This window comes from Neolamprologus brichardi, chromosome 7 (assembly GCF_056152115.1).
Source record: "Neolamprologus brichardi isolate AB-2024 chromosome 7, ASM5615211v1, whole genome shotgun sequence".
Classification (NCBI taxonomy): domain Eukaryota; kingdom Metazoa; phylum Chordata; class Actinopteri; order Cichliformes; family Cichlidae; genus Neolamprologus; species Neolamprologus brichardi.
This window is the reverse complement of record NC_142110.1, coordinates 27,450,749-27,473,246: the sequence shown is the minus strand read 5'-3', so window position 1 is coordinate 27,473,246 and position 22,498 is coordinate 27,450,749. Positions and strand designations below refer to the sequence as shown.

Sequence of the window (22,498 nt, the reverse complement as noted above, 5' to 3'; positions counted from 1 at the left end):
AACACTGCGCTCACTTCACCCTAAAAAGCCTTCGCCGAAAGCTAGCCCGCCAGGCTAGCCTGTCGAAGAAGGGCCCAATGCTGTCTCCAATCGGCCCACCAATGGAGCACACTGAGTCCGCCACACCAGGCACCAGCTGGGTCGACGAGATGGATATCGTCCTCCCGCTGGTGGATGATGCCGAGTTTCAGCTGCGAAGCTATGTTGTCTGATTCCCTCGAGGCTAATGACGAGCTACTCAGCGAACCCTCTGAAGTAGCGTTGGAACATCTCGTCTCGGACGAGGATGACGACGTTTTCTTTGCCCCCTCCGGTCGGAATTCTGCGACACAAGGGGCCGATTGTGATAACCCCGGCACACAGTCCCGCGGCATGGAGCTATTTGACGTTGCAAAACGGGCAGCTGAAAAGCTGGCAATCCCATGCCCCGCGGTGACAACAGAGACCTCCACCTCACGATACGAGGGTAAAAGGCTCCCCGTAGCAAAGCGCACTACTAAGCAGGTACTGCCGCTTTTCCCCGAATGCGTGGACGAGGTCACACGCTGCTGGGCAAATCCATTTTCGTCACCCAACCCCGTGCAGGGAGCGGCGGCGTTTGACTGCGCTGGAATGAAGGAGAAGGACATCTACCAAATACCCACAGTGGAGAATCTGGTGGCTTTGCATCTCCACCCAAACCAGAAACTTTCCATGTCATCTGGTCCGTCCCTGCCCTCCAAGGCCGAACGCTTGCAGTCCTCCCTGGCTGACAAGGCATATAAATCGGTTGCCACCACCACGAGGGCATTGAACGCCTCATCGCTCCTGCTAGCCTACTCAGCGGAGCTCCAGGACCAGGCTGCTGCGAACCTGGATGCTAGCGAGCTGTGGGAAGAGCTGGGCGTAGTTATAGACCAGTGTCTCCACCTCACTAGAGCAGCAGTACAAGCGGAGGGCAGAGCCCTCAGCATCATCGTCCTACAGGAGAGGGCAAGATGGCTGAACTTGTCGGGGCTTTCGGACAAAGAAAAACGTGACATTCTGGACGAAAGCATCGACGCCGCTGGCCTTTTCGGGACCGCCGTTGCCACCCAGGAAACATGTCCCGCCTGCTGCCGCTCAGGGTGCCCCACCACCAGCCAAGCAGTCGGACCGCAAGAAGAAGCGGACTGCCTAATATCCCCCACGGGGAGATCGGAGCCAGACCAGCCCGGGCTCCAAGTTCACTCCAGGGCTCAGTTCCAGAGCCCGTTCGGAGAAGTGTGTTCTGCCTCCACCTTTCAGCGCCTGGGACTCGAGTTGGATCCCACAGAGCGCATTTCAGCAAAGAGACGACGAGACACTGTTCAGCTGAATCAAGCATGTCTGTCTCACAAAACACACTGTTTATTTAAAAAAAACTCACCCGTTGCATCCAGGCATGTTGCCAAGGGCACGGGAAAAATTTGTGAAAAACACAGAAAGTATGTTGAAAAACATAATGCCCCCACGCACCCAGACACCACCGGGGTTGATTCCCTCAGTGGTGTCCGGCCCCATAAGCGCTGGCATGCGCAGCCGGGTCTGGTCCGAAGGACAAGTTTCCGCCACAAGAGGGAGCCAGAGCTCCGTCTACTGTGGAGCGCCTGTCTTTGGGGCCGCTGTCAGCAAGAATAGAGAGATGGCGAGCTCTCGCTGCGCCACAATGGGTTGTGAGGACATTAGAGCAAGGCTATTGTTTGCAATTTGCAACCACCCCTCCCAGATTTCAAAGTGATTTTCTCTCTTGCAAAAGGCGAATCAGCCAGGATCCTGCAAGAAGAAATAACTACCTTGCTATCAAAGGGAGCAGTACGAGAAATACCCCAGGAGCAGAGCCAATGCGGCTTTTACTCAAAGTATTTTCTCGTGCCCAAGAAGGGAGGTGGACTGCATCCAATACTGGACCTACGGGCTCTGAATCAGCATCTGAGGTCATACATAGACGATTGACTGCTGCTATCAGAGTCAGAAATAATGGGAAGAGAGCACACCAGGTTGACAGTGGATCATCTTAAACTACCAAAAGAGTGTCCTGCAGCCAGCTCAGGCCATCTCTTTCATAGGAATAGCTCTAAACTCCGCCTCGTACAGAGCATTGTCTCTGTACGAGGCGGACAGAGTAAAAAAAAAAAATAAAAAAAATGCTATCACATGCCGGGATTTTTCAGTTGGGAAGATATCTCCCATTCAGAAAATGCCTGCAGATGCTGGGATTAATGGCGTCTTCACTGGCGGTCAATCCACTAGGCAAACTGCATATGAAGGAATTTCAGCGATGGGTTGCATCACTGAGACTGAATCGAAAGCGCCATACCCACCGCCGTATCAGAGTGACAGCAGACTGCGCTGCAGCACTCCACTGTTGGAGAAATCCCACATTTCTCACTCAGGGGGTGTCACTGGGGGCTGTCACAGCCAGAAAGGTGGTCACCACGGACGCGAGTCTCACGGGCTGGGGTGCCACTCATGAGGGCAGAGCAGTGAGCGGCAGCTGGGACTCACAACAGAGGGGTGCTCACATAAATTGGCTAGAATTGCTAGCAGCATTTCTAGCACTGAGACACTTCCTTCCCCTGTTGAGAAAGCACCATGTTCTGATCAGAACAGACAACACCACTGTTGTGGCGTACATCAACAGACAGGGCGGGTTACGTTCCCGTCCTTTGCACATGCTAGCTCGCAGACTGATCATGTGGAGCAGCATCAATCTGTTGTCACTGAGAGCTACTCACATTCCAGGAGCTCTGAACTTGGGAGCAGACTTAATGTCCAGGGGAAACCCGCAGTATGGGGACTGGACCCTGCACCCACATGTGGTGACCCAAATCTGGACCCACTTTGGCCAGCCACAGGTCAATCTGTTTGCCTCAAGGGAGAACGTTCAGTGTCCACTGTATTTCTCCCTGAGGGACCAGGAGGCTCCGCTAGGGGTAGACGCATTAGCTCACAACTGGCCACATGCTCTGCTTTATGCGTTCCCTCTGCTGGCCTTAATTTCTCCCACTCTAACCAGAGTGAGAGAGAGAGGGCTAACAATGATATAGATCACCCCAAGGTGGATGAGGTCCCATTGGTTAGCGGAGATTATGCCCCTCTTGTGGAGCGAACCTTGGCCTCTCCCTCTCCGACGAGACCAAGTCTCCCAAGCCGGTTCCCCCTCACCCCGAGCGCCTCGCCCTGTGGGCTTGGCCCGTGAGAGGTTGAATCGGAGTACGGCAGGACTCCCCCAGGGTGTTATAGCCACTATTCAGAGTGCTAGAGCCCCCTCCACAAGATCATTGTATGAGAACAAGTGGAGGGTATTTGAGGAATGGTGTGGAAAGTCTCACACTCTCTCCTTTCAGTGCTCTGTGACACAATTCTCTCCTTTCTCCAAGAACTGTTAGATAAAGGAAAGGCCTTTTCCACAATTAAAGTATATCTAGCAGCCATTTCAGCCTGCCATGTGGGCTTCGTGGATGGCCCAGTGAGCCATCACCCGCTAGTCTGCCGTTTCATGAAAGGAGCACGACTGCTCCACCCAGTGTCTAAACCTCTCATTCCCACGTGGGATTTATCCCTGGTGCTGCGGGGCAGTTTCACAGCCACCATTTGAACCACTAAACCAGGTGGAAATAAAAATCCTGTCTTTGAAGACTGCATTGCTTCTGGCTCTCGCATCTGCGAAGCTTGTCAGTGATATTCATGCGCTGTCAATACACAAAGAGTGCACCTGATTCATGCGGGATAACTCTAGAGCAGGGGTCGGCAACCTGCGGCTCCAGAGCCGCATGCGGCTCTTTAGTCCTTATACTGCGGCTCCGCGTGGTTTGGGAAAATAAATTAGTATTTAGCTGAAGTGTATTTTATTTGTGTTTAGTTCTTTTTTTTTTAAACTTGTAGTTCTAAATTGGAAGATTATTGTGATATTGAAATATAAAAATAAAATTATATTCTATTATTTTTTCATCGCTCAAAATAAGCGTCACACTCGCGGAAGCCGGTGTACCCGCCGAAACGCCGTGCATTTATCGAGACTTTCAACCCCAGGTAGGCCAATTATAGATCTTCGGATCCACATTATGTCAGCAGCTATTCTCCACCATGAACTATGTTAAAGACAAACACCGCTCACGCCTGACAGATGACAGCTTACAGTCCTGCGTAAACTGACTTCGTACAGCCCCGATTAGCAGACGCTGTGCGCAGAGGTTCGGGACCATAAGTCTTATTGTAAACATATCACGGCAGACCGACGATGTTTGCATGAACACGCTTTTCAGCATCTCTTTATTGACCACTTTTCACACACGGTTGCTGTACGCATACAGCCGGCTGTAGCTTTTCAGCTCACAGCCCGACATACACCACCAACAACACAACAGCACAGATAGCGCAGACGTAAAGGCAGCGAGGCATGATTGCGGGTGTGGCTCAGGTGCGTCCGCCTCCCCTGCAGCAGCGCTGCAGACCACGCCCCACCGCACGCATTAACCTGGTAAAATACATATTTAGGCAGAATTTTGCAAATATCTACTTTTAATTTTTCAGCAGCATAGTGCTTTTTTATTTTTTAAAAGTCAGGTCAAGGCTCCAACAGCCCAAAGGCGATATAAGGGTGGTGGCTGAGAACAGTTTTTGTTTGCTACATGGATCATTTTAGTTCAGGTTGGTGTCTTTCCTTTTGTTATATTTCTTTAAGAGTTCAAAATGTGTTGATTTCATAAATAAAATGTAATTTTCTCTGTAGCACTTCATGGATTTCATAAGCAACACACCTTAGTTGTTCACACAAAGCATAAAGGTAAAAAACAATATATACAGTGTTATCTTCATTTTAGATGTCAAAAAGTATTTGCGGCTCCGAGTGTTTTCTTTTGCGTGGAAACCGAGTCCAAATGGCTCTTTGGGTGTAAAAGGTTGCAGACCCCTGCTCTAGAGTCACACTCAGGCCAAATCCGGCCTTTGTGCCCAAAAATCCTTATCTCCAATGCACCCCATTGGAGCTGGAAGCTTTTTGCCCTCCTCCTTTCTCCTCCCCTGAACAGGAGCGCCTACATGCTCTCTGTCCAGTTAGGGCTTTATGTACCTATATAGAGAGGCTTTCAGGAGGTCGGATCAGCTGTTTGTTTCCTGGGCTAAACCACATCTTGGCAAGCCCGTTAGCAAACAACGCATTTCCCACTGGATTGTTGAGGCAATCCAATTTGTATTTGTTGTTATATTTTTGTGTTTGCTGTTATAAAATCCAAAATCTAATAAATACTTGAATTCTTTTAAAAAAGGAAATACAAACTTGAAGATTAATTATAACTTTATAATATTGATAATCAAGCGTCTTTTTTAGGTTACATTAATCACATGACTAAGAATACTCTGAGTAGAAACACTTTTGTTATTAGTATTAGTATTTTGTTTGTATATTCTTCTCTGGGGACCACGGGTTTGTAGAAAATGTGGGCAGGATGAAGTAATAGCCGCAAACACACCTCTGACCTGACGTCTGTGGCGTGTGTTACAGTTGTCAGTGACAACTTGTCACACTCAATTTATTAAATTTAGCTTCACGAATAGTATAATTTTCTCTTTACAAAACATTTCTGTCCATACAAAAAACTAAAACTACACTACCACCCCTCACTTGTAAAACCTTACTTTATAAATTGTGCGTAAATAATCACTATTTAATCAAGTTTAGATACATGTATTTGGAAAATTGTTTCACGTGTGGTCAAATTCTTTCGTACGTGTGTGAATGGGAACACGCATTTGTGAGTTCTATTCAATTCACTTAAATTTTATTTTTATAGCGCCAAATCACATCAACAGTCCCCTCAAGGCGCTTTATATTGTACAGTAGCTCGTACAATAATAGATACAGAGAAAAACCCAACAATCAAGTTACACACAAATCACGGCACATATTTGTAAATCTTAGTTTACGCTTGTGGATGTAAGCAAATCTCTCCATAGAAATCAGCTTCAATCTCTGACTTCACGAGGTATATCATAAAACCAGCTGTGCAGTCCCTGAGTGGTGCCGTGGTCTGTGAGGACGATCGGCTCCACTTTCTGGAACCACAGCTGCTCCTCAGAGAAAAATTTAAAAGTATATTTGAGGAGGCACCATGCTCCGTAAAAATCCTCTAATCTAGACGACTGATCGCAATCAGGTGGCACAGGTGCTTTTCACAGGTTATGAATACACACAAAACATCTGAAAACCTCTGCCTGCTCAGTCCTCAACCTCAGTGTGACACAACTACACCCAGAACTGCAGTATGACAGTCAGAGTACACAACGAATACATACAGAACTGCAGTATTACTGCTACAGTACACAGAGCACACACAGCTTCGGTACTGTTGTCAAAGTACACAAAGAACTGCACTACTGTTCTTAGAGTACACACAGAGCTGCATTATGTGTGTACAGTGACAGTCCGAGCTGTCAGCAGTACTGCAGTAGTGCTTCTGGGACTTTTCGGTACTGCACTACTCGCGGTACTGTAATATCTACAGTACTTGCCATTTGTCCTGACAATAGCAGTTAGCCGTTAGCTGACCCGGCTAACTGTGCCCGCTCCTTCACGGATCAGTACCGGAACCAGTCCGGATCAGATGCCCCTCCGCCGGTCACATAAACAGCATTTCTGCCCTGGTGTCCCGATAAACCGGAGACCGGTAGCAACACGTCCTGAGAGTGTCCACAAACAAACAGCCCTGTCCAAACAAACAGTTAGCACGGAGCTAGCACGGCTCGGCCGCTCTTACCGTCCCGGTTTAAAGTCCACTTCAGGAGGCAGTCTCACGCTAACATCCCGGAGACCCGCAGGAGGAAAGACCCGGGCCTTCAGGGGCGGCGGAGGCCGCTCATCGTCCGCGCAGAGCGGGAAAAGCAGAGTTAAACAAAGTGGGCCAAGTTTGAACTTTGAGTCCTTTTTGTTATGGAGGAGCCGCGACCGCTGCCGCCGCCATCTTCTTTCTGTGTGTGTGTGTGTGTGTTACTCTGTCTGTGTGTGTGTGTGTGTGTGTGTGTGTGTGTGTGTGTGTGTGTGTGTGTGTGTGTGTGTGTGTGGGGTGGGGGGGTGGCCCTCCTCCGCTGCACGTGTACTTTCCATCGCCTTCTCACTCAGGTGTTCTAGGATTCCGTGCTGAGGTTTGTATCGAAACGCTGCAGTGACCCCACCAGAGTCCACTAATTTTCACATGTTTTTAGAGTTGTGGTGTGATTTCTTGACAGTTTGGGTCAGGGGCGATTCTAGGATCAGAGCTTTGGGGGTGCTGAGCACCCAGAAAGCTGCCCAGCCAAGCAAGATAAACCTGTCTCTGTCAGTCCCTGCATCCTTAAATGTTGTCCCGAGTTCTCTCTGACTGTCATTTTGGTGCATTTAAACCCCTGTTCCTCCCTGTCCTCATCATCTGTTGTCTTCATCTCCGTTATCAGTCATCATAATTTTACCATCTCTGTGCAAGTCTGCAAATTTCTTTATTAAATCATAAGATTCTTAAATTCATCAAGTCTCTCTGTGCCTGGGTCCTCGTCACAAAACACGACATCACTGTTTTGTACATTTTAACACAATTTAATCCCACATTTGTGAAAGTAAAGCAAAACACTTTTTTGAAAAGTCTGTAACAAAACCATCAAATCTGATTAAGGTTATTTAAATGCTGCCAAAGAAGAATGGATTGGAATAGAAAAAATCCTAACCTTAATTACTGGGCGAGAATAATGAATGATACTCATAGTGAGTAAAAAGTAAACTGAGTGCATTTTTTGGACAGAGATTCACTTCTAATGTGTATGTATAATATAATACAGATACATAAAAATACACTCCCAGAACAGAATAAATTATTAAAAATAAATTATTACAAAATATTAATAAAAACTATAAAAATTGAGGCAACTTTGCCTGTGGTAGAATGTATACAATGTATGAAAAAATCTTTATTGCAGATACTAATTTAATAATACTAATTTTGTGTTGTAAGATTTATGAGTTTCATGCTTTCACAGTGGTACTTAGGAGAGCTCAACATTTTTATCAGGTGGTACACACTGTAAAAGGTTTGAGAAACACTGAGAAGTGTATGTGTGCTTTTGGAAAACATTTAAAGCTGCTGTACAGAATCTTTGAAACAAGCTTAAAACATTTTTAGAATATAAACAGAGCACTCTGCTTCTCTTTACAGCTCCTCACTCCACCAGGGCTGTTTGGCACTTTCTGATAGTGTGCAAATGTGACGTACGTACTGTGGCAGTCATACAGACAACTGGACGGTCCAAAAGTCAGCCTACCTATTACTGGCTGAGGTTTTAGTAGAGTTGTGGCTGAACCACATAAAAATATATCATTACTTTTAATCTCCCCAATCAATTATAATGTTATGTTGGAATGTTGTTAAAGAGGGTCAAAAATGCTTCAACCCAGTTTGTTTTGCAGATTCTGTATAACAGCTTTAATATAGGGAGGACACAACTTCCAGATTGTATGAGTAAAATAAGTTGTTTTTTTTCTTTGCCAGTTTAACAGTTTCTGTTGTGCCTGTCACTGTTCCCTGTCTGTTTTCTTACCTGGTTCTTCCTGACCTTGACCTCATGTCCCCCTCTTTCCTCTCTCCCTCTTTGGACTGACAATCATACACAAATAGATTGTATTCAATTAGATGAAAAATTACATTAATATGAAAAAAATACTATTAAGATCACTAACAAAAAGTCCTCTCTCAGTGTACTTTCAACCAAAAGGAAAATAACCAAACCACATGAACATCTAATAAAAGATATAAACATTGAAACACTGATCCAACATTATTCTTGATTGATGGATCATTTGATTTTACACTTTTACCTGAATGTGGCTACTTTTTTTGAAAAAAACTTCCTTATATCCATTATGAACCTGGCTGTCTCTCTGTACACAAACACACACACACAAACACACACACAACAGGAGTTATAAGGTTAATGGGCATTCAGTCAGTTAGCTAGTTAGTATCCATTTCAAACAGGACGTGGTAACAACAGTAGGCTGCCGACAATTTAAAGTTTTCGATTTTAAATAGGCTGTATACATTTCAATGGGAGCAACAGGACGGTCAGATGTCGCTGAATTTACTACAGAGCAGGACGGATTGTAGGGTAGCAAACATTGTCGCAAAACAGGCTTTCAACACTGCAGGTTACCTGGTGTAATGTTTTTCAGCTAAAAAGAAACATAGTCTTACTCCTACCTAACTATATTAAGAGTAACTGAAGGTTAAATGCAGCTAACATGTCCTGTTTTAAGCCAGGAACTCACACCTCCGCTCTGCTGCGTCTCAGCCACCATCGCTCTGGCAGCAACGGCGCTAGAGCCAGAGTAGGGGAGAGGCGAGCTGGAACAAACCATTTTGGGAGGGGGGGTTATCTATACTTTTGTTGTTAAAATGTTACGTCTCAAACAAGTACAGTACTGTATGCTTTTTATATTTTTAGTAGTGTGTCACACAAACAGCAAATATTGTCAAAAAAAGTAAGAAATCTTTGGGGGTGCTTTGATTCATTTTCGGGGTGCTGAAGCACCCCCAAAAATGGGCTAAAATCGCCCCTGGTTTGGGTTATAATCATGTTGTCAGAAGCACAGCCTGTAAATAAACGATGCCTTTCTGAAGCTCGTTAAAGTTCTTCTTTGTAATTTTTTAGTCCAGTCCTTGTACCTGATCATTTTAACAGGAATGTTTTGGTTTGGTGACCCTCTGAACTCTGACCTCCAAATCATTCAAGCATAAAACGGCTCCTGACTCCAGGATTCCTTGTTGTGTTGACACATAACCAACAACTGAGCAAAGAACCAGTTTTAAGTTTTATCTTTAAGCCCTTTGTTACTACCTGTCTGCCACAAAAACACATAATTTGTTCCCACTTCTTTAGTTGAACCTGTTAAAATTGGGAAACCAAACACAGTTTAACCGAAAAGTGATTAACAAAGAGTAGTTAGCTGAAACTTGGCGTATCTCAGCATAGTGTGCAGTGCGTCCTTAAAAATCTGAGAAAACTGAACAGAAGAAGAAGTGTGAGACCTAAAAACACTACAGGATCTGAAAGTCCTTAAGAAAGAGGGAAAAATCAGCTTCAGAAACCAATGTCAACATTAACCACGCCCCTAGCAATGCAAACTTTAATCCAGGTGAGTTATAAAATCATGCTCTCACTGTACAGTTGTTGTGAATGGGTAAATTATCTCACAATTATTTTCTATAGAGACCAGAGCAGTTTGTGTATCAGGTTGTAAACATGATTATTTTTGCTGTAAACATGATGGTGCTCACAGTGTTTATGAGCTCATCTGCTCAGGCTAGTCGTGATTACAAGTCTGACCAGACTGAAAAAACTAAAAGAACTGATATTTTTCTGTTTTAGTTCACTTGTTTTAGTCTGTATCCTGTACCCCAAGATAATTTTTGGATCAATCTGCTATTTTAGTTTTGACTGAAAGTAGTTTTGGTTTGGAAATCTAACGATTAAAAATCGATGCTGATAAATATTCAGTGTGTTGATGAAGAAAAATCATATTTTCATGCTATGTGGATAAAACAGTTTAAAACACCACAGCTGTCATATTTAATTCTTCATGTTTCCTCCAGGGAATCGACTATTTCAGCTTTTTTTCCTCTGAAAATCACAGCATAAAGTTGCTCGGCGTTGTTAGGTTTTGGGCTTTTACTGTGAAAGGCCGCGCAGGAAGTGAGCCCTTTTAAATATGGCGGCGGCCGCAGACGGCTTTGTGATTTTCGCGGTGCTCTGAGTATTTTCGTGCCGCTCCCTCGTGCCTCGAGCTCGGTTCTGACGTCATGAGAAGCGCGGTGACGGGCCCCGTTTACGGATGCTTCGTGTGAACCGGACGGCCGTGTTAGCGCTGCTCATCGTTAGCAGCTCCGTGTTCTTGCTATTCCAGCTGCACTACTACCGGAAGTACGTCAGCAAGGTGAGCCATAGCCGTGTAAACGCTTTTGTGTGATGTGAGAGGCTCCCAGTGTGACCTAATCTGAAGGTTTGTGATGTCACTAATGAACCAGTAAAGCTCAAAGCCCTCTGCCCTTTCAGAATATAATCCTAATCTGTGCACTAGCTGTTTCAGTTGCATTTGTGAAGTCAGGATTATAGGAACCACACCACGTCTCAAATTATAATTATGAGTTTAATGTTTTTGTGTCTGTGCAGAGCAGACACAGGTAAACACACCTGCACAGGTGACAGGTGAAAGGACAGCTTTTCAGTGGGGGTGGAGTCTACAGCAGGGCACAGTCTTCCTTAGGTAGAGTTTAGATGATGAACGTAAAATGGGTCGTTCCTGAAGCTGCCGTACAGGTTTGTGTTCAGAGGCAGGTAAAGAGAGAAAGAAGCACACCTGAGATCCCTTCACTGCAGTAAGGTTAGCTTTAGTTATAACAGCCTTGTAAATGTTATCAGGTATCTGTACCTGAACGTGAAGTTAAAATATTTTCGGTTAAATTCAGCCAATCAGGAAACATCTTCTGACGAAGATGATCTTCATCATAATCATGCTGCCTATGTGTTCCATCTCACCTGTACGCTGACATTACCTGTGCATGAACATTACTCATGAAGAGATCCTGAATCGTCTGTGTGCTCAAATTACAGTAACCTTGTCACACGTGTGAGTATTTAACCCTCCATCAGGACATGTGACAGTCTTAAGGTTGATCTTTTAGCCACGACACCCCCAAGGTCCAGATAGGCAGCGTGAGCCTCTGAAGGTAAGTCATGCTGGACCATGACCGTTGTGGTGACACTGTTTTCTTCTATTGTCCTGCAGCAGCCTGGCTCTCACATCTTCCGCCCAGCAGGTCACCTGACTCCAGGCCACCTGACCGCTAGCCAAGTCCAATGGGTAAGTCAGATCTGATGCTAGCTGCTGTTAGCTTAGCATCAATTGTTAGCAATTCAGATTTAAACTTTCACTTTGAAATGATCAAAATTACATCGTCACAAGGTAGAAAAACTGCATGCTGCTATGCCTGATGCAGCTCTCTATGTCTTTCCACTTGCACATGACGTTCCTCTCTTAAATAAACGTGAAGAACTTTTCAAATACATTTAAAACAAATCTTCATACATCTCGCTTCTCTTACACAAGATGTAGACGTGAGTCATGAAATTTGTACAATGTGTAAACTTGTATTGTGGCTCCTAAAATTAGCTTGTTTTATACTTAATTGTTAAATGTTTTAACTCCTCCTTCCTGACCTGACCATGGTTTCCACAGTAACAGTTGCTTTGTTCCTCCCTGCAGCAGGTGGTGAAGAAGTTTCTAGCGTTAGTGCAGCACTTCAAGCTGCCACTGTTCCTCACTGACACCGCTGTGCTGGCACTGCTCTCCCAGGATGCTTTGCGGCAGCGTGACCGGCTGGTGCGCGAACCGCACTGCAGCTTTCTGTGCACAGGCCGAGCCGTCACGTCATTTGCTCTGCAGGCCAACCAATGGAAGTATGATGTGAGTGACTTGTTTGTTGTCTTCAGAGCGTGAGAAAATGCAGAACTTGAGTTTAAGTAAAGTTTTTAAAAATGTAATTGTTTGTTTGTCCGTCAGCCCGGCTTCCTATTGGCAGCTGAGCAGAAAGGTTTTGAGGTGATGGAGCTGCGGGGAGTGGACCCTCGACTCGCCAGCCTGGACACCCTATCAGGAGAGGACATTCCCCTGCACTTCTTGTTCCGCCTCCACAATCATGTCATTCAGGTGGATGTGGCCAGATGTGGTGACGCTCTGATTCAGGTGACAAAACAGCTGACGATGTGACCTGTGCTCCTTGCAGGTGGTCTTCCTGTATGAGCGCAGTGGGAACTACCTGTGGCATGGAGCGCTGCGCCTCAAAGGGGACGCAGACCGAAGCTTCGCTGCCTTCAAAGTGCTCGACTATGGGCACTATGCTGGAGCCTATGACAGGTGCTGACATCACATGACTACGTTATGTGTGTAAATGAAACAAAAAAAAATGCACTAATGAACTTCCTGTCATGTGACGTCCTCTGCAGGCCGCAGCTCATCCTGACCGTCCTTGATGGCCTGGACATTCGAGTCCCGCGAAACATTTCCCATTTTCTGGCCCAGCAGAAACACGCCCGCTTCCTAGAGTGCCGTTACCATGATGCTCGCAATTTCCTGCAGGTCAGAATGAACGCTTCTTTTTATTGTAAAAAGAGGGGAGAAAGAGGAAATGAAAAATGTTATAAACAAATCTTTTTTTAAAACTTCCTTTTTCTCGTCATCTGACTACTTCTCTGCAGCTCTACCCTGACGACTTGTCTGCGGCAGCGGTGGATTTCCGGAGAAAAGCAAAGGCGTTGCTTCATTTGACGGCTCGAACGCTCACTCACCTTGACATTCCGTTCTGGCTCAGCAGCGGTACCTGCCTGGGTAACTCTACCTCCTGACTCACTTGTACAGGTTCAGCAAACTTTCATCCATCCATCCATCCATCCATCTTCTTCCGCTTATTCGGGGCCAAGTCGTGGGGACAGCAGCCCAAGCAGAGAAGCCCAGACCTCCCTCTCCCCAGTCACCTCCTCCAGCTTGTCGCTCGTTCTTTCAACCCACAGCTTGTGACCATAGGTGATGGTAGGGATGCAGATCAATCTCATAAATTGAGAGCTTCACTTTTACACTCAGCTCTCTCTTCACCACAACAGACCGGTACAGCGTCCACATCACTGCGGCCGCAGCACCAATCCGTCTGTCGATCTCCCGCTCCCTTCTCCCGTCACTCGGGAAGAAGACCCGAAATACTTAAACTCCTCCACTTGGGGCAGGGTCTCATTCCTGACCCGGAGTGGGCACTTCACCCTTTTCCAGTTGAGGACCGTAGCCTCTGATTTGGAGGTGCTGATTCTCATTCCCACCACTTCACACTCGGCTGTGAACCGTTCCAAGGCGTGCTGGAGGCCATCGCCCGATGAATCCAACAGGACCACATCATCTGCAAAAAGCAGAGATGAGATCCTGAGACCACCCAAGCGAAAGCCTTCCGCCCCTTTGCCATGCCTAGAAATCCTGTTATGAACAGAATCGGTGACAAAGGGCAGCCCTGGCGGAGCCCATCACCCACCAGGAACAAGTCCAACTTCTTGCCGGCTATGCGGACCAGGCTTCTGCAACGGTCGTATAAGGACTGTATGGCCTCTTTCACTTTGAAATGATCAAAATTACATCGTCACAAGGTAGAAATACTGCATGCTGCTATGCCTGATGCAGCTCAGTGGGATTAAGGAGGTCCTCAAAGTATTCCTTTCCACTGCCCAACAATTTTCTCAGTCAAAGTCAGCAGCGCTCCACCCACACTATAGTCAGTGCAGGTACAGCACCGCCTTCCCCTCCTGAGTCGATGGTTTGTCATAATCTCTCTCTGCTTTTTTGTGGTTTTTTGTAAGCAGGCTTTTATTTTGGCACTGGTTGATTTCCTGATTTCCTGTTATCAGTCATATTTGTGTTTGATTCTGGGAAACAAGAATCCCTCGAGGGCTGCATCAGGAAGTGTGTCCACCACAGATTAGACATGCAGCGACCTCGCCATGGTGACCCTGGGTAAACCGCTGAAATCTCTCAAATTCTTTTGGCGTTTTTTATTGTGAAACATACACAGGTGTATGCAGCGCCTGTCGGAGCACTAAGCAAGAGTGAGACTCGCATGACTGGACTAAAATAGAGCAGGTTACCGCCTCGGAGACAGGAAGTGAAACACAGAGGTCACTGTCACTTATAACATTTACAACAGGTGTGTCAGGTATGCTGATGACTTCCTGCTTCCAACATCAGAACCTCTGACTGTAGGTTGTCTACCTGTTCCTGTTAAAACTCCTGTGGAGGAGCATGTAACCAATGACTCACTCAGGTGTGCTACTATAGGGTCACACAGAGGTCAAACTGCTGTATGACATCCATAGTTTATGCTGATATCACCTGTAATCAAGGTCACATGCCTTATTATCTGTGGTTTAAACATCCAGGTAAATCACATCTGAGGAAGTTGCACCTCAGTCAAAAAGACTAATTGATTCAGTGTGTGCAGGTAATCCTGTCCTCACACCTGTCCGTGTGTGTCACCTTCTCCAGGCTGGTTCAGGCAGTGCAGCATCATCTCATACAGCCGTGATGTCGACATTGGCATCTTCATCGCTGACTACAGGCCTGACATCATCGCAGCATTCACAGACGCCGGCCTGACGCTGAAACACAAATTTGGAAAGGTCCAAAATCTCTATTTTTATCTTTTACTGTCTGAGTTTCTTCTTCTTTTTTCTACTTCTAACACCAAAAACTTTTTCATGCTTCATCTTCAATCACCAGCTTCAAACAAAACCTGTCTTTTATTCTTACAACCTGTCTTATTGTGAAGTTTAGGGTGTGTTCCAAGAAGTACCTACTGTCTCCTGTTCCTAATATCTTTTCATCGAGCTCAAGGAAAAGTGGGTAGGAGAATTACTGAGGACTTAGAAAAAGAGAAAAGGGGTGTGCTGAGGATTTGAACGAGCTCACACTCATTTCTTAACGTCATGATGATGCATGTCCGCTATATTGGCAATGTCCAAAAGATGGACTACAAAGCGTGCGTTACTTCTCCACAACGTGTTCTGTTGTTTCACGGAGGTAATGTAAACATGTGAAAATCATTCATTTTTCATTAGAAAGGCTGGAATTTTAAAGAAGGAGGAACAGATTCACTAACTTCTTCATGCTGAGTGTTTAGAGGCGAGCCCACTTATTGCTCCTTGGTAAATGCTTCCATGAAACAGCAGAAATGACCTGAACTTGGCTGCTCTTTCTCAGCAGTGTTCACACAGCGAGCGACTTCTCTCTGCTGAATCTGTAACACATAAAAGTGTTAGTGTGTTAGAGTAATGCCTGAATGTTGCACTATGCTGTTAAAACTACCAAGTGATGCACTTATACATACACCTGTCACAACTGGGACTTCTCATAATATAACGATAAATAATGTTAGTCTTCTGAAATTCTCACCAGATGTCAGTAATAACCCATCCAATCCACACATGAAAACATAGACGTCCATAAATTATGTGTAAAAACGAGAAATGACACAGGGAAAAGTATTGAATACGTGAAGAGAGGGATGTGTAAAAAGGCAGGGAGTGTCAAGACAGCAGCTAAAATCTATCAGTGATTATAAGTCAATCCTGCCACTTAATGCAAATTAATATCAGCTCAATCAGTCCCGAATGATGGCTAATAAAAGGTGCCCAATTATCAAGTTGTCACACAGAAACATCTCATGATGGGTAAAACCAGTGAGGTCTCCCAAGACCATCATAACCTTATTGTTGCAAAAACATACTGATGAATTTCTAAAAATAACGGTTCCATTGAGTCAGGGGCGATTCTAGGATCAGAGCTTTGGGGGTGCTGAGCACCCAGAAAGCTGCCCAGCCAAGCAAGATAAACCTGTCTCTGTCAGTCCCTGCATCCTTAAATGTTGTCCCGAGTTCTCTCTGACTGTCATTTTGGTGCATTTAAACCCCTGTTCCTCCCTGTCCTCATCATCTGTTGTCTTCATCTCCGTTATCAGTCATCATAATTTTACCATCTCTGTGCAAGTCTGCAAATTTCTTTATTAAATCATAAGATTCTTAAATTCATCAAGTCTCTCTGTGCCTGGGTCCTCGTCACAAAACATGACATCACTGTTTTGTACATTTTAACACAATTTAATCCCACATTTGTGAAAGTAAAGCAAAACACTTTTTTGAAAAGTCTGTAACAAAACCATCAAATCTGATTAAGGTTATTTAAATGCTGCCAAAGAAGAATGGATTGGAATAGAAAAAATCCTAACCTTAATTACTGGGTGAGAATAATGAATGATACTCATAGTGAGTAAAAAGTAAACTGAGTGCATTTTTTGGACAGAGATTCACTTTTAATGTGTATGTATAATATAATACAGATACATAAAAATACACTCCCAGAACAGAATAAATTATTAAAAATAAATTATTACAAAATATTAATAAAAACTATAAAAATTGAGGCAACTTTCCCTGTGGTAGAATGTATACAATGTATGAAAAAATCTTTATTGCAGATACTAATTTTACTAATTTAATAATACTAATTTTGTGTTGTAAGATTTATGAGTTTCATGCTTTCACAGTGGTACTTGGGAGAGCTTAACATTTTTATCAGGTGGTACACACTGTAAAAGGGTTGAGAAACACTGATAAGTGTATGTGTGCTTTTGGAAAACATTTAAAGCTGCTGTACAGAATCTTTGAAACAAGCTTAAAACATTTTTAGAATATAAACAGAGCACTCTGCTTCTCTTTACAGCTCCTCACTCCACCAGGGCTGTTTGGCACTTTCTGATAGTGTGCAAATGTGACGTACGTACTGTGGCAGTCATACAGACAACTGGACGGTCCAAAAGTTGGCCTACCTATTACTGGCTGAGGTTTTAGTAGAGTTGTGGCTGAACCACATAAAAATATATCATTACTTTTAATCTCCCCAATCAATTATAATGTTATGTTGGAATGTTGTTAAAGAGGGTCAAAAATGCTTCAACCCAGTTTGTTTTGCAGATTCTGTATAACAGCTTTAATATAGGAAGGACACAACTTCCAGATTGTGTGAGTAAAATAAGTTGTGTTTTTTTTTTTCTTTGCCAGTTTAACAGTTTCTGTTGTGCCTGTCACTGTTCCCTGTCTGTTTTCTTACCTGGTTCTTCCTAACCTTGTACTTTCTCCTCATGTTCCCCTCTTTCCTCTCTCCCTCTTTGGACTGACAATCATACACAAATAGATTGTATTCAATTAGATGAAAAATTACATTAATATGAAAAAAATTCTATTAAGATCACTAACAAAAAGTCCTCTCTCAGTGTACTTTCAACCAAAAGGCAAATAACCAAACCACATGAACATCTAATAAAAGACATAAACATTGAAACACTGATCCAACATTATTCTTGATTGATGGATCATTTGATTTTACACTTTTACCTGAATGTGGCTACTTTTTTTGAAAAAACTTCCTCATATTCATTATGAACCTGGCTGTCTCTCTGTACACAAACACACACACACAAACACACACACAACAGGAGTTATAAGGTTAATGGGCATTCAGTCAGTTAGCTAGTTAGTATCCATTTCAAACAGGATGTGGTAACAACAGTAGGCTGCGACAATTTAAAGTTTTCGATTTTAAATAGGCTGTATACATTTCAATGGGAGCAACACGACGGTCAGATGTCGCTGAATTTACTACAGAGCAGGACGGATTGTAGGTTAGCAAACATTGTCGCAAAACACGCTTTCAACACTGCAGGTTACCTGGTGTAATGTTTTTCAGCTAAAAAGAAACATAGTCTTACTCCTACCTAACTATATTAAGAGTAACTGAAGGTTAAATGCAGCTAACATGTCCTGTTTTAAGCCAGGCACTAACACCTCCGCTCTGCTGCGTCTCAGCCACCAGCGCTCTGGCAGCAACGGCGCTAGAGCCAGAGTAGGGGAGAGGCGAGCTGGAACAAACCATTTTGGGAGGGGGGTTATCTATACTTTTGTTGTTAAAATGTTACGTCTCAAACAAGTACAGTACTGTATGCTTTTTATATTTTTAGTAGTGTGTCACACAAACAGCAAATATTGTCAAAAAAAGTAAGAAATCTTTGGGGGTGCTTTGATTCATTTTCGGGGTGCTGAAGCACCCCAAAAATGGGCTAACATCGCCCCTGCATTGAGTACTGTTGGGCCCAATGTCCGGAAATGGAAAGAACATAATTTCACCATAAACCTGCCGCGACCAGGTGCTCCCTGCAAGATTTCAGACAGGGGAGTGGAAAAAAAAATCAGAATCAGGAGAGTTGTTCAAGAGCCAAGGTGCTCCTGTGGAGAGCTACAGAAAGACCTGAATCAGCAGGTATGATTGTTTCAAAGAAAACGATAAGTAATGCACTAAAACGCTGTGGCGCATATAAACACTCATCATGGAAGACTCCATTGCTGACTCCATCTTGAAGCTTGGTCCAGATGGCATCGGCTCAAGGCTTCTCAAGTCCAATGCAGGATAACTCAATACATCTTTAGCCTGAGCCTGAAGCTTGGTAGAATGCCACAGCTGTGGAAAACATCTTGTGTGGTGTCAGTTTCCAAGAGGCCACAGCCAAAGGACTTCAACAGCTATAGGCCGGTGGCTCTGACATCACATCTGATAAAGATCCTGGAGAGGCTAGTCCTTGCTCATCTTCAGCTGCAAGTGAGCTCACTGCTGGACCCACTCCAGTTCACCTATCGCCCCAACCGGTCAACAGATGATGCCATCGCCACCACCCTACATCTGGCTCTCACTCACCTGGACAATAAGGACATGTATGTACGAATGCTGTTCATAGATTTCACTTCAGCATTCAACACAATCATTCCTCAACACCTGACTGGAAAACAGCCTGCTGGACCTGAACACTTCGTTCTGCAACTGGATCCTGGACTTTCTCATGGAGAGGCCTCAGACAGTCCAGATCGGTAACTGCATCTCCATCACCACCACAATGAGCACTAGAGCCCCTCGGGGCTGTGTGCTCATCCCACTGCTGTTCACTTTGCTGACTCACGACTGTGCAGCAATGCACAGTTCAAACCAAATCGTCAGTTTCGCTGATGACAGGACTGTGGTGGGTCTCATCAGCAAAAGCATTGAGTCAGCATACAGAGAGGAGGTGCAGAAGCTAATGGACTGTTGCAGAGTCAACAACCTGTCTCTGAACGTGGACAAAACAAAAGGGATAATTGTCGACTTCAGGAGAGCATGGTGAGATCACTGTCCTCTTAACATCAATGAATCCTCTCTGGAGGTTGTCAAGAGCACCAAATTCCTTAGTGTTCACCTGGCGGAGACCCTCACCAGCTCCATAACTACCTCCATAACACTCAGTGACTGGACTGACACACACACATACCTTCACACACGTCACTACATTATCTGCACAATGGCATATGCAGACACACCTTCATACATCAATTACATACATAGGTTGTTGCTTTTGCTTTTTTGCACAGTGCTCAGTCTTTTTGCACAACCCGCTGTCTATTGCACTGTCTTGTGTCTGTATCATTCTGTTCTGTCTGGTGTTGCACTGTTTTTTGCAGTTTTTCACACTTGCACTTTATGTAGTCCTGTGTTGATTTTACTCCAAGATCATGTAGCACCATGATCTTGGAGGAACGCTGTCTCGTGTCACTGTGTACTGCACATGCTTGAAATGACAGTAAAGCCACTTGACTTGATTTGACTTGATATTTTTATCTAAATGATCAAAATCTCTTTATTTATTCCTGGCCTGTCTGCTTTTCTGCTGTAACAATGAATTTCCCATCCGTGGGACTAATAAAGTCTATCTTATGTCTGGTCAGATGAGTCCAAAATTAAACTCTTTGGATGCCATAATGCGTTTTAACATCATTGTATGTTTGGAGGTCAAAGGGAACTATATATCACCCCCAGAACACTAATAGAGATGTTTGGAGTTGGGAACATCATGGTGTGGGGCTCCTTTTCAGCATACAGCACTGACAGACGAAAGAAAACTGTCAGCTGGTGTCAGAGATAGGAAATAAAGCTGCTGGAATGGCCCAGCCAATCAGCTGACCTCAACCAACTGAAAAGAACTCAAGGTCAAAGTTCATAGACAGGACCCACAGAACCTTCAGGGTTGGAAGACTGTTTGTGTGGAAGAATGGACCAAAATCACACCCGAGCAATGCTGCGACTAGTTTCTCCATACAGGAGAAGCTGAATATGAAGCTGTGACATTTATCATTGTTACACATATTTATGGACATCTATGGTTTGATTCCTTTGCATGTGTGGATTGGATGGGTTATCACTCACATCTGGTGAGAATTTAATATCAATCGCACCTTCAGAAATATATTTACTTTGAAAATACTTAAATTACTTATTTTACCCTCTGTATATTTACTTTGTTTCCTCCAGCCTGTTAAGGATTTCTGTAAAATTCCCTCCATCGTAACCGATCCCAGCTGACCTGAAGTAAACATGAATCCTAAAGACTGTAATACAACAGTGATCATACAGAACCTTAAACACTCTTTGATCATTTATTATTAATCATAATCTTTAACTCAGTGTTCTATTTCATGCAGCAACAACATCAAATTTATATTCCAGCAGCTTGATGTTCAGAGTTCAGCTGTGAATTTAACAGCTGCTGATAAAAACTATAAATATATCCACAGGTTATGGATAAAATGGAAAATGCAGTTAGAAGGAACATCAAAGTCGATCCCAGCCACTTCGATTATGTCAGTGTTTTCATAAATGGTTAGATGGTTGTTTGCAGTGAATTATAGGACACATTTTCTCCTCTCCTTTCGTAGAGGATGCTAGTGTTTGGAGTCATGTCTCTTAGTGAGGAAACTTTCACAGAAACATGGACTTTTGGAATGCACCCTTAGTTACCTCCTTTATTCTGAAATCATTTTATTGTGAAGTTTAGTTTTCTGTCTTTTATTCTGAAAGCAGGTGTTTTATTGTAAAAGGTGGAGGACAGTCTGGAGCTGTCATTTCTGACTGAAGATGTGAAGCTGGACATTTTTTTCTTCTACGACAACGGTGATATCATGTGGAATGGCGGGACGCAGGCAAAGAGTGGCAGGAAGTTCAAGTAAAATCCTTTCACCTTAAATATTTGTACAGACGGCGTAATCGTCATGCCGTTTATTTCTACGTAGAGTCATTACCATCTGTCAGGTCACTTTGTCAACCCTGCCACAGGTTAAATTTTTTTTGTTTTGTTTTTTTTCTTATCTCCAGGTACATCTTTCCACGCTTCTCGCTGTGCTGGGCGGAGCTTCTTGAGCTGAAAGTGCGTGTTCCATGTGAGACGCTTGACTACGTGACAGCAAACTATGGCACCTCCTGGAACATCCCACTGAGGGTCTGGGACTGGAAATCATCACCAAGCAATGTGCAAGCGAACGGGGTGTGGCCTGTGGCAGAGTGGGCAGAGCTTATCCAGGTGTACTGACTGATATTTTATTATCAGCCATCAGTCAGCTGATCGGGACCACACACACACGATTCTGTTGTTGAAACAAACTAATAAAAGTTTTGTTTTTTTGTTTAAATGGTGTCTCCTTTTGTTTAGAACATGTGACTTATTGTAACAGGATGTGATGAAATCAGTAACATCCCTATTTATATGGCCCATTAAACAAATGTCCTAGTGATTTAAATTTGACATCGTACACAGCTGCAAGCATTTGTATATATTTTAAAAACAATACAACCAGCAGGAAATCTAAATATTATTTATTGTTTAGGGACAGATTGGTAGTCTGGATGTAAACAGTGACACACCAGACTTCATTCATATATTACGTGTTTTTACTCGTGATCAAACTAACAGTCTTCTCCCCATCAGGCTCCATGCAAAGTCCCACCCTTTATACTCTTCGTTGTGATGCAAAAAAAATA

General features: G+C 44.0%; 2 protein-coding genes and 1 pseudogene across 5 annotated transcripts in view; 2 read left to right on the top strand and 1 right to left on the bottom strand.

Annotated features, from left to right (window-relative positions):
- apc (APC regulator of WNT signaling pathway) overlaps positions 1-6,987 on the bottom strand; it is a 29,544-nt gene extending 22,557 nt beyond the window's left edge. For all 4 annotated transcript variants that reach the window (XM_035913391.2, XM_087843401.1, XM_087843402.1 and 1 more), the window contains exon 1: positions 6,756-6,987. The gene's annotated coding sequence lies outside the window, so the exon portion shown is untranslated. The remainder of the gene's footprint in view (positions 1-6,755) is intronic.
- On the top strand, positions 202-3,207 carry LOC148102035 (uncharacterized; annotated as a pseudogene).
- Positions 6,988-10,712: 3,725 nt separating the features above from the next.
- On the top strand, positions 10,713-22,149 carry fktn (fukutin). Its single transcript, XM_006782212.2, has 10 exons — positions 10,713-10,954; positions 11,807-11,881; positions 12,284-12,484; positions 12,581-12,727; positions 12,804-12,934; positions 13,024-13,156; positions 13,276-13,405; positions 15,098-15,231; positions 21,562-21,686; positions 21,836-22,149. Exons 1-10 carry the CDS (start codon positions 10,853-10,855, stop codon positions 22,047-22,049), a joined length of 1,392 nt encoding a protein of 463 aa, XP_006782275.2. The 5' UTR covers positions 10,713-10,852; the 3' UTR covers positions 22,050-22,149.
- The last annotated feature ends 349 nt before the right edge of the window (positions 22,150-22,498 follow it).

Bases quoted from the DNA above. Each gene is read 5' to 3' on its own strand.
- fktn (XM_006782212.2), top strand. From the start codon at position 10,853: ATGCTTCGTGTGAACCGGACGGCCGTGTTAGCGCTGCTCATCGTTAGC. The intron at 13,157-13,275 runs GTCAGAATGAAC...ACTTCTCTGCAG, and splicing joins ATGCTCGCAATTTCCTGCAG to CTCTACCCTGACGACTTGTC. The intron at 13,406-15,097 runs GTAACTCTACCT...CACCTTCTCCAG, and splicing joins CAGCAGCGGTACCTGCCTGG to GCTGGTTCAGGCAGTGCAGC.